We start from the raw sequence: 11,914 nt of genomic DNA on the forward strand, positions 1-11,914 counted from the left end.
GCCACACCAAAAAAATTAATAGGTGTTCTTAATGTGTTGAAAAGTAATTAAATGTAACATGTTGGTAAATGTACACTAATGTACATTACCACTACCATTGCCGAGACTACAACACAACATCGAAGATGCTAGTATATATGTGAAATTAGTGTGTTCATTACTCCATTCCACATGCGGACCATATAAATATTAATTCATAATAAATAGATAATTTAAACTCAAGTTCAACCGAAAATCGAAAAACATCGAAACCTTATATTAAAAATGAATCAAAAATAAAAAATGAAAAAAAATGAAAAAAAAATAACATATAAAAAATAATATATTAAGAATGAATCAAAAATAATAATAAAAAAAAACATATAAATTTTTTTCATGCGGACCATATAAATATTAAGTCATAATAAATAGATAATTTAAAATCTAGTTCGACCAAAAATCGACTCAAAATAATATATTAAGAATGAATAAAAAATAAAAAATAATAAAAAAATGAACAAAAAAAAAAAAAAAAAACATATAAAAAATTTTTAGCAACAAATTCAATTCAAAATCAAGTCCAACCGAAAACCAAAAAACATTGAAACTATCACCAAAAATAAACTTATAAAGAGTAAAATAAAAATAAAAACTAAAGAAAAAAGAATAATGATACTTCTAAAAAATAAAAAGTAAATAATAATAATAATAATAATGACTCAAAATAATAATAAATTATGAATGAACCAAAAATAAAAAATAAAAGAAAAAAAAATCACAATCCAAAGTAAACTTACCAAATCAACCACTTCTATACATCAATTAGAACGAGAAAAATAAAATAAAACAAATCAACTACTTCTAAACATCAATTAGAAAGAGAAAAATAAAAATAAAAGAAAAGAAAAGAATAATAATAATGCTTCTAAATAGAAAAAGTAAAGAAAAAAATTAACAATCCAAACTTCTCAATATAACAAATTAAGAATAACAAATTTTGAACCATCCAAAGTATAATTACAAAGAGTAAAATAAAAATAAAAACTAAAGAAAAAAGAAGAATGATACTTTTGAAAAAGGAAAAAAATAAAATAAATAATGACTCAAAATAATAATAAATTAAGAATGAATCAAAATAATAAAATAAAAAAATGAAGAAAAAAAATCAACCACTTCTAAACATCAATTAGAAAGAGAAAATAAAAATAAAACAAATCAATTATCAATTAGAAAGAGAAAAAAAGAAAAAATACATAATAATAATAATGTTTATAAAAAGAAAAAGTATGGAAAAAACTTATGAGACCAATTATGTAAAGAAAAAAGAAAAAATATGCACACCACTGGCCTAATATATATATATATATATATGTGTGTGTGTGTGTGTGTGTGTGTGTGTGTGTGTGAGATAGAGTTTTATTGAAAATAAAATAAGTAACTGAAATTTTATTAGGTAATTTGTGTTAGAGTTTTATATAATTTTTTTTTTTATAAAAACTCTTTTTATATTAATTAATAAATTTTTTTTTTTATTAATAAATAAATACTGAACTATTGAAATAAATAATAAATATTTTTAAATAAATAAATACTGAAATACTGAAATTTTATTAGGTAATTTGTGTTAGAGTTTTATAGAATTTTTTTTATAAAAACACTTTTTATATTAATTAATAAATATTTTTTTATATTAATAAATAAATACTGAACTATTGAAATAATTAATAAATATTTTTTAATAAATAAATACTGAAATACTGAAACACTGAAACTCTTTGTATATTTAATAATGATATACTGAAATGCTTCTTTGCACATTTAATAATAATATAGGTATATTGAAAAAAATAATACATAGTATTATAATAAATTAAAAATGTTTGAAAATTCCATAGATCGATAAATAAAGTGCAGTATATTTTTGCTCGCGTAAAAACCAGCCGCCAATAATTGGGTTAGGTTGGGTTAGGTTGGGTCAGCTAAAGGAATGACCGGTTCTCGTCATTATAATTGGTCCACGTAATTGAACCAGTCTGATACTCTTCTTCTTCGTAATAATAAGAAGATTGACCCGAAAAACAAAAATAAAAAACTGCTTCAGCAGCCACACCATAAACTTCCACATTTGGAGTTCAAGCTGTTGGTTATTTTCACTGGTCTCTGCGGTAATTTACTACTAGTGCTGCGAAAGCTCAGTCAGATTCATCATAGATTGAATTTCATATCGTGTTTCTGGATTTTTAGTGATGTTTTTTTTAGTTTGTTTCGAGTTTGGATTAATTCTTGAATTTTTTTGGGTGTCCAGGAGTTGAAAGATATGGATAGATTTGGGTTTACATTTTGCTTTGTGCAATTTGCTTAATCTGTTTTGTTATGTTTGATTTGATATAGAATCTGACCATCTGGGTCATTTTGTATTGCCTGCTCTTTGACTGTACTATCTCTTAGTGGAATTGCTGTTAATGTTTGAAGTATGTTTGACATTTTGTGGATTTAATACAGTTCTGAGCTTCATAACCCTGGTGTGCGTTGAGATTTTTATGTTGATATCTTGTAATTGGCGTCAGCCTTTTGCATATGTACATGTATATGTAATGATATTCTACAAAGTAAATGTATAGATTGAATTTCAATTTGTAGGAAAAAATTGAAGAATAAATAAATAAATACATAAATCATAAAGCCTTATTCCCTGTTACTACTAGTGGATGACTGAGTGGACCCTTCTTCTCCAGTGCTTGTCAAGTTCTTGGTTAAGTTCAAGGACATTGTATCCTTCAACACAACCTCAGTTTGTTATTTGTCTTTCTCTTCTGCTTGTAGCACTTTGAACTTGGTTCAAATTACTCTCCCGACCGTGCGAATTAATTAGTCTCAGTTAGGCATATCCATACTTTTTCACTAGTTCTCCATCATTTTTTTATTTTATTTTTAGTACCATTTCGCCCTCTCATGATCGCATTCATTTCTAATTTTATCCTTTCCATCATATCACTACTCATCCGTCCTAAGATATTGATTTTGGCTGCGTTTCTTTTTGGAACATGTTGTTTCTTAATTGTTCCTTGAAGCTAATTTGGCCACATAACCATCCCCCCACACTTTTAAGAATTCTGAAAAACCCTGCTATTTTTATTTTCAATAGAGTTACTAAATTTTCTCATAGTTAAGTTCCTTGTTTTAGTAAGAATTTCCGGATTTTCTTTCCCTCCCTTTTACTAAAATTATTTGATGGTCATTGCTTCTATGCTAAATATGGCCTGATTTTCTGCATTTCTTTCTGCCATCCTATATGGTCTTTATAAGTGCTTCTATACATCCTTTGTACTCGAATTATTATCTAAAGCAGCGTATTTTTCAAATTTATCCTCACCTACTGCCTTCTACGCTTCCTTTTTTCCAATTTACCTATATCAAAGTTTTCCAGCATATAGCTATATATATATGTGTGTGTGTGTGTGTGTGTGTGTGTGTGTGTGTGTGTGTGTGTGTGTGTTGATTTGAATCTATTGTGGGTAGCATTTTAGGTACATCCAGATATGAACTCGGATGAATAAAATAAAACTGATATAATGATATAAGGGAGTTGTTCGCTGCTATTATTTCCCACAAAAGGTCTGATAGCCAGTTGCTTGTCGCTAATGCCGATGGGTTATTGATTTATGAATTTTAAGCAAGAGACTATTGGTTCTCGTGAAATGTTAACATTTCTTAGTAGCAGTGTTTTTGCTCAATGGTCTGCCGTACTTTGCTTGAATTGAATGTTCATTTTTGCTCAATGGACTGCTTCTATATTCATTTTCTGTTTTTCCATTTACTTGGGAATGTGGCAAGTTACAGTTTTGATAGCTGATGGTAGTGTCATCCTCAATGGTCTGCCACCCTTTGCTTGAATTGAATTTCTTGTGCAAAGCGATTAAAACATGTTGTGCCCTTGTACTCTGTTGATACTATTTTGAATATTAATTGAGGAATTTATTTTCCTCTTTACTTTGAAAAAAAAAAAAAAATCATGTAATGTGGTCTCTAGGGAGATGAGATCATGAGACAAATGATTTAGAAACAATGGACTATTTCTCAGATTCATTGACGTGACTGAGGGGTGAGGATGTATTTGATTGTGTTGTATATAGTATTTGAATGGGACGAGGAGAACAAGTGAAATCCATTAATAATGTTTGCATCAAAGATTTGTGCTGAGTCCTAATCTTTATGTATTAGTTATGGATAACTAACTATGTATACTCATGACAGGAAGATATCCTGTGGTGTATGATGTTCGCTGATAATGTAGTTCCTACTAGAAGAAATCAGAGCAGGTATTAGCTATGATTTAGAACTGTGGTGAGATACTTAGCAGTTAGAAGTTGTAAAGTTAAACAAGAGTAGAACTAATTATATGGAATGCAATTTTAGCAAAGTAAAAGTAGCAGTGAAGGCATAGAGAAACTTAATAGCCAATAGATCCCTAGAAGTAACCATTTTTAACATTTTGCGTTTGACTGTCCAAAATGAAGAGGAGATTGAAGAAGATAGTTCCATATAAATAAGGCATTATGGATGAAAAAGAGAATCATTTTTAGATTGTGATGTAATTGTAGAATATCAGGAAGCTGAGATACATTTTTGGAAAATGGGCATAGTTAAAATGAGAATGTTGAGATAGATGACTGGCATTATCAGAAAATATAGAATAAGGAATGAATTTATTCGTGGAAGGTTAGAAATGAAACCTATTGAATATGAAATGAGGGGTTGTTTCCAGATATTATTGTATATGTCTAATGTGGACCACCTAATGCACCAATAGGGAATAGAATTGATTGAAGTTCAAGATGTCAAAAGGGAAAGAGGAAGCGACAAAGAATGTGGGCTGGGGAAATCAGAAAGTACATGATTACATTAGGATTAACAGAGCATATGGTTTCACAAAGAACTATTTGTATACGATGGGTTTATATAAATGATGCCTAATAGTTCAAATGAAGACTTATTGCGTTGAGTTAGTAGGTACAAATCAGCAGCATAGCTATGTAATAATGCTTTAGATAATTATGGTCCTCCATATTGGTAATTAGAGAATCAGAAAATAGAAGTATTGAAAGAAAATGAAGTAAATTTGGTAGTTAATACCTTTTATTGTACCATCATTTACCATGCCAATGTTTTTATGTTACTGTGAAAACTAATGTCTTGATCTCTGTTCTCTATGGTCTACATCCTGAAGAGGTCACAAGTTTTCTAGAATTTTATTTTATTATTCATGTTTGTTACAGGCAAATTGAATTATAAATTTTTTATTTTTCCTGGTTGAAATAATGTTATATAGATACAAATTTCTGATTATGTATCTTATTGATAGTTGGTTTAGTGATTACGTGTGTTGGCCCCATCTGTATCCAAGAGTGAAAAGCCACTTGACAGCATTTTTGCCTTTTAAAACTTGTTTATGTACAATACTCTATCCTGTTTTGCGTACTAAAATTATTACTTCCTACCAAAACTTCACGTTTGGTTCATGAGCTTCTATACTTCCAAAAGTCCTATACTATCATCATGAGTCTTAAAAGCTTTGAGGTTCATTCTTTCACAAGAGTTTCACTGTCTTTATGAAGCACAGGAACAATGCCTGAAGGAATAACAGCTGAGAATCTTTTGAACAATCTCATGGAAACAATATCTGATGGTGGTTCAAAGCAGAAATCTGTGTCATTTTTCGAGGAAGAGAAATCAAATCCAGTCACTTCTCAGTTCAATCGGCTGTTTGGACGTGAGAAGCCAGTCCACCATATTTTTGGGGGTGGAAAAGGTAGGATATTTTCTGTATTATGTTTCTTTTCTTGAACTCTCACTTTTTCTCTTTTCAAATATTAGTTGTCCCTTCGAATCTTCAGCTGCTGATGTGCTACTATGGAGGAACAAGAAGATTTCAGCAAGCTTTTTAACTGGTGCTACCGGCATTTGGGTGCTCTTTGAATGGCTCAATTACAATTTTCTAAGTCTTCTGTGCTTTGCTTTGGCTATTGGTATGCTTGTTCAGTTTCTTTTGTCAAATGCTTCTGGCGTATTGAAAAGGTGATTTAACACTATAACTTGTTATGCTCTTTTATTTTCTGGTTTGCTGCACTGTTGTGCTTTAACATTAAAGTAATAGTGAGATGATGTCTCCACGGAAACAGGCCTTCATCTAAAGTTCCTCGTCTTATTCTACCTAAGGAGCTATTTGTCAACATTGCCAATTCTGTTGGTGCTGAGATTAACCGAGCTTTGGGCTATCTTCAGGACATTGCCTCTAAGGGAAATTTGAAGGAGTTTTTAGTGGTATGTTTGAACTTACCAATTTTCCGTCTATGCCTTGCTTTGTTATATAATTTAAAATCTAGAATTCTCTTCTTTACAGCATCCTAGAACCCCATTTGCCTTTACAACAGTCTCTCTCTCTCTAATGAATGATAAGCATAAAGCGTCTATATTTATTTTATTAGTGACGAGAGCTATTATGGATGTTTGGATGCAAGGCAAGACGACATAGGCTGTTGAATTTGTGACTAGTATTTCTTGTACTTGGTTGTATCCCATTAAGGTTTCAATGATCCATGGTCAGAAGAAGAAAAATAAAGGCTGATTGCAATACATGGTTTCTAACTTATCTGTCATGGGGCATTGTTACTTTCCTCCAATTAAGTCAACCTATGTTCCTTTCGTATTCCATATGTTTCCTTTTTTATTTATTTATATTTATTATTTATTATTTTGGTAAAGGTAAATTGAAAGAAATTTGCCAACTTTGTGCTCCACTTTTAGTCAATACTGTGTACATATATTCAGGGGAAAAAAAAAAAAATACTAAATTCATATATTTATGGCAATAATGAATATGTATGTTCATGAATTTTATTATTATTTTTTTCTCTTCCGAGTTTTGTTATTATATGGGATTGCCAAATGGTTCCTAATTTATGAGATATTCACTTTCAAGTACTGAAGATTCTGCAGACCAACTCGCTCTAACAAACATCAATTACTGATCTATATGACAAGAATTGCGTTTGATTTATTTTTGTGTAAAATTATGATAAAAGTTCTAAATTGTTTTCATGGAATGGCGAATATAAATTTGTATATCTCAACTTGAAGTCTCTTTTTAGTGGTTTCATGATTGATATAAAGATTTTATGATGAGTGCTTTTAGTAACTTGTTTATTTTGTTCTTATTTCATCTCTAATGTTCATGGAGACAACTGAGTTGACCCTTGCGGAATCCTTTCAGGCTGTAGTAAGCTTATTGGTTGCCGGTATGATTGGAAGCTGGTGTAACTTTTTGACTGTTTTGTATGTTGGTGAGATATCTTACTATTTTTAACTGCAGTGTTTATAGTCATGATATAAGATTCTGATTTGGTATATATGTGTGCTTGATAGCATGTTAAAATACTTGTAACCAATTGTTGGACGTCCATAATATTTGGATATGTCATGGGGTGAATCAAAATGGGGAGATTCAAATGTAAATGTTTTGGCCGACTTTACAAATGTGTGGCCACCTTTACCCCGTAAAATGTAAGGAATCATTGAAAAGTTTTGCCTATAAAAATGATATCCAGAATTTGTTGATTGCCAAATTTCATTTTAGATTTGCGGAATTTGGAATGTAAAGATTAAGTATTTCTTGTTGCAATGCAAATAATGGCTTGCTGTTATTGTAAAATTTGTGCGTTTTATCAGATTCACTTTCCTGAATTTTAGCTTTTTGAATCATTATTAACGAAATGTGAGAGGGTTGCATTCACAACACTTGGTTCTAGTTTCTTGCACAGATATTAGTGTGAGTTGCTAGGATCATTTCGAGCACGTGTTTCTCTGTAAATACCAAGCGGAGTATTAATTATCAAGATATAATTTTGACATGGAGAACTCTGTTTTTTTGTTGGTTAAGGTTTTGTAGCTGCCCACACTCTGCCTGTTCTGTACGAGAAGTATGAAGACGAAGTTGACGGCTTTGTTTACAATGGTCTCGAACAGCTTCAGCACCACTACAGGAAGTTGGATACTGGTGTCCTCAGCAGAATCCCCACGGGAAAAGTCTACCGAAAGAAGCATGAATAGATTTTATTCATGAACTCGCCTACCATTTGTATCAATCTTCAGCAAGTATAATTTCCGGGGATTGAATTGAACAGTAATTCTTGTATTTGGAACATGTTTTACATTCATTGCATGCATTCAAAAACAGCATGTAGTGATTGGTGTATGATGATGTTTGGCCCAAGAGAAACTCCCAGAAATTACATAATAGTGAAGATCTGAATAATGATTTTTCTCTGGGTAAGTTGAGGGATTGGCTTCTATGTCTACCTTTTTATTCCTAGTGTTCTTTCTTTTGGTGACTGGATGATGCAGCCTTCCGAACACACAATGACGATGGGCTTCTTATTTGTTATGCAGAAATCCACTTATATTGCCTTTGGGAGCATGAGTCAGTGCTTTAGATTTGAAATATGAGAAAATTTATTTTAAAACTTTAACTAAATTTATCAAAATCCAATTGCCGACTCAATGTTCCCAAATATAGCTCTACAGATCAAAATCCAAATTGTCAATTCGGTGCTCCCAAATATAGCATTACAAATCAAAATCCAAACTGCGGATTCGTTGCTCCCAAATATAACATTACATTAAATCTGTCACTATTCATGAGCCACACAATTACCACTTCTAGGAGTCCAGATTAGCGAGAACTCTCTATTAACTCCATTGAGAGATTTGATTTCCATCCATCACAACCGCCTCGAGTATACGAGTATTATCTCTTCTACTAATAATAAACTTTGTTATAGGAAGACTGTTAAGTGTGTTTTTTTTCGTTAAAAAGGAAGATTGTTAAGTGGTTCTAACTTTTACCACAATTATAAAAAATAATAATAATAACAATAATAATAATAATTAAATAATAACAAATACCACATAATTGATGTCAATGGTAATGGTGTTGACTCCAATTGTTTCGGGTCGAACAAGGATTATATCTCTTTTACTTAGGCTGTTTGGAATAGAAAGTGTTTTTCTTATACAGATATTTAAATTTGGACCCGTATCATGTTTAGGATTTGAAATAGTTCATAACATAATTTCATTTTTTTTGCCCAGAACCCATATCACAAAATTAGTGAAATTGTGTGTTTTCATACCGGAGGAATTAAAACAAAATTTTGAATTTTTCAAAAAAAATTCCGTCCCCCCCTCCCCCCTCCCAGCAAAAAAAATTGTTTTGGTATTAACCAAAAACATAACACCAAGCTATGTTGATTAAAGCCTCGTGTTACTATTTTCGTTTCTGCTATTTATCGAGCTAATATACTGTGAGGGAAAGGAAGGATCATTGGACGACTCTAAAATATCATCATGCTTTGTTCTCTGGTTCTTGTAATGCAATAATTTTTTTTTTTTTGAATATGATAACGTATAATGGTGAGAAAAAAGGTGGATTGCAGTATCCTAAATTTTTTTTGGATGAATATTGAGGTCCGTAGGAGACTCAAATTGGAAGATTTGCCTGTGCACAATGGTAACTGGTCTTTAGACCAGTAAAAAGGGTTCTCGTAAAAGAATCATTGCTAAATTGGATACCGCCTTAGCTAATAATAAGGAGTGTTTGACTCTCTCGAGGTCCATTTGGTAACCACAGTTGGCTTGTGCTTTCACTTTGACCTGAAGCATAATCAATGTTTTTGCTTTTAGAGTTTGTTGAATACTGTTTTGAAACTTGTTCAGTAACGTCTCTTTGTTATAAGATTTTAGAAAGCAAAAACATGAAAATATGTTTGGTAACGTCCATGTTTCGGAAGCAAAAACATGAAAACATGTTTGGTGACATCAGTATTGTGAAAATATTGAAAGCATGCCATAAAAAACAAGTTTGGTAACGTCAGTATTGTGAAAGAGAAGTGATAGATCTTCCGATCTCAATTGCCAATTCCTCTTCCGAAATATAACGTGGTTGAGAATGAGTCGAAGAGAAAGAGATGTTTATAGGAATTTTTTTAAGAGTTCCAACGGGATTCAACCACGTTGTATTCGGAGGAGGAGTAGGCAATTAAAGTCGGAAGACCTATCATTTCTCATTGTGAAAATATATTTTTGGCAATGGTTGTTTGTATTAATGTATTTTATTATTTTAAATTATTTATAATAATATTAAATTATCTTAATATCAAAAATTTGTAAAAATGTAATTCAACAACCAAGAAAAATTGCAATAAAAATAAAGAAAATGAGAGAAAGAACGTAAAATTTGGAAAAAAAATTCATTTCTACAACGCTCAAATGATGATATGTGTATGTGAGAGAGAGAGAGAGAGTTGGATAAGGAGAAAATTGCATTTTCATCTGTATGACATCATGCATAAGTGATTCCTTCCAACCTCTTAAAACTTTTTTTATCCCTATTACTTCTACTTAAAATATTTGAACCTATTTATCACTTGCACAATAAAACAAGGCATTTTCATCCATATTACACCATGTATAAATCAAGATTTGGACAAGTGTAGTGTTGAAATAAATGCATCCAACCCATCATCTTAAGACATGCATGAACAATGTTAACAAAAGGTGGCCATAAATCCTCCCCATAAACAATCCCAGGGAAAATACATCATCTAATCATAGTAAAGTTATCATGAGTGTCCTGAAATAAAAGTTCCAAATTCCTTGTTGAACATTTACAATATACTATATTAAAATATTCATATATGAAGTTATTACACCAAAAATTACAGAAGGATCGAAGACCTTGTCCTTATCCAAATAAATGTCTTTGTCCTTATCCAAATAAATGTCTCCCATCAACTTGTAATTGATCGAGACAAACTATTATCGATTGAAGACTTTGTCCCTATCCACATAAATATCACACATAAATATCTTCTAACAACCCGTGATCAATCAAACCAATGGTGTAATCGATCGAACTTGCCTCGAAAACTGCAAAAATCAGAATTTAAGCCTTGATTCAAGGGGGCTCGTGGTGCAATCATTTGGAAATTCTTGTGTACATGATCTGACCATTTTGAGGTCACAAGAGCCACGTATATAAGGTGGATTAGCCCATTTTGGAACAAGGTTGGACATTTGCAAAGTTTAGAGATTAAAATTAGGATATTTTGAGATATTCTCTCTTTAGATTCATACAATCTCTCTTTAGGGTTTCAACCAAGGAAGAAGAAAAAGAAGAAGAAGAGCTAAAGGTTGGAGATGGATTGTGAAGCCACTATGATGACATCTACCTTCTCCATGAGTGGCTAGTTCTTCACATAGGGCTTGGATGAGCCCTAAGCTTGTGTAAATAAACCTTTGTCTTTTAATTTTGGGGATTATTAATTGTAATTAGCTCTTGGTCTTGTGAATTCAAACTTAGTTATACCAAGGTTTTTATTGATAAGTCTTTCTATTGATTTTTTATATTGGTTGCATGTTGTTTTATGTGTAATTAATTGAGGATTAATCTCTACCCTAAATGATTTTTTGTAATTGTGCTTAGTGATGGCCATGCATGGTTTTATTGGATACAATTGCTAATTAGTTTGATGGATTATGCGTAGTCTTGATGGGTTTGTACTACACCTTAGAGTAATTGTAGTTAGGTAGACAATTCATGCTTGAATTTGATAGTCCATGCTTATTCATTGCAATTTGTATTATCTTCTTGATTATTGATGTGTGCCGGTAGCCACATTTTCATTACAATAAGTTTTCCCTATTAATTGAAGGCACTTGATTTAGTTGTATGAGTTTAGTGGTGTATTCCATGCCCTAAGTCTATCTTCCTATCATTTAACTCAAGCTTAATTTAGTTTTAATTTTAATTACATTTTCACATTGTTCAACATTAGTATAATCAACCAAACAAACTTAGTTTCAATCTCACGCTCATTAA

At 31.3% G+C, this 11,914-nt stretch overlaps 1 protein-coding gene across 4 annotated transcripts; it reads left to right on the top strand.

The window, feature by feature from the left end:
* Positions 1-1,986: 1,986 nt before the first annotated feature.
* Positions 1,987-8,347, top strand: LOC132311149 (reticulon-like protein B8). Of its 4 annotated transcripts, XM_059808911.1 has the most exons (7): positions 2,026-2,144; positions 4,234-4,298; positions 5,600-5,788; positions 5,874-6,054; positions 6,159-6,300; positions 7,217-7,319; positions 7,916-8,347. In XM_059808911.1, exons 3-7 carry the CDS (start codon positions 5,605-5,607, stop codon positions 8,083-8,085), a joined length of 780 nt encoding a protein of 259 aa, XP_059664894.1. In that variant the 5' UTR covers positions 2,026-2,144; positions 4,234-4,298; positions 5,600-5,604; the 3' UTR covers positions 8,086-8,347. The 4 variants fall into 4 exon arrangements, with proteins under 4 accessions (XP_059664892.1, XP_059664895.1, XP_059664893.1 ...); XM_059808909.1 differs by lacking the exon at positions 4,234-4,298 and having other exon boundaries at positions 1,987-2,144; XM_059808912.1 differs by lacking the exon at positions 4,234-4,298 and having other exon boundaries at positions 1,987-2,144; positions 7,250-7,319.
* Positions 8,348-11,914: the final 3,567 nt, after the last annotated feature.

Source organism: Cornus florida, unplaced genomic scaffold, assembly GCF_030987335.1.
Source record: "Cornus florida cultivar Cherokee Brave unplaced genomic scaffold, ASM3098733v1 CherokeeBrave_3.0.0_Hap2_Chr06, whole genome shotgun sequence".
In the NCBI taxonomy this organism is placed as follows: Eukaryota; Viridiplantae; Streptophyta; class Magnoliopsida; order Cornales; family Cornaceae; genus Cornus; species Cornus florida.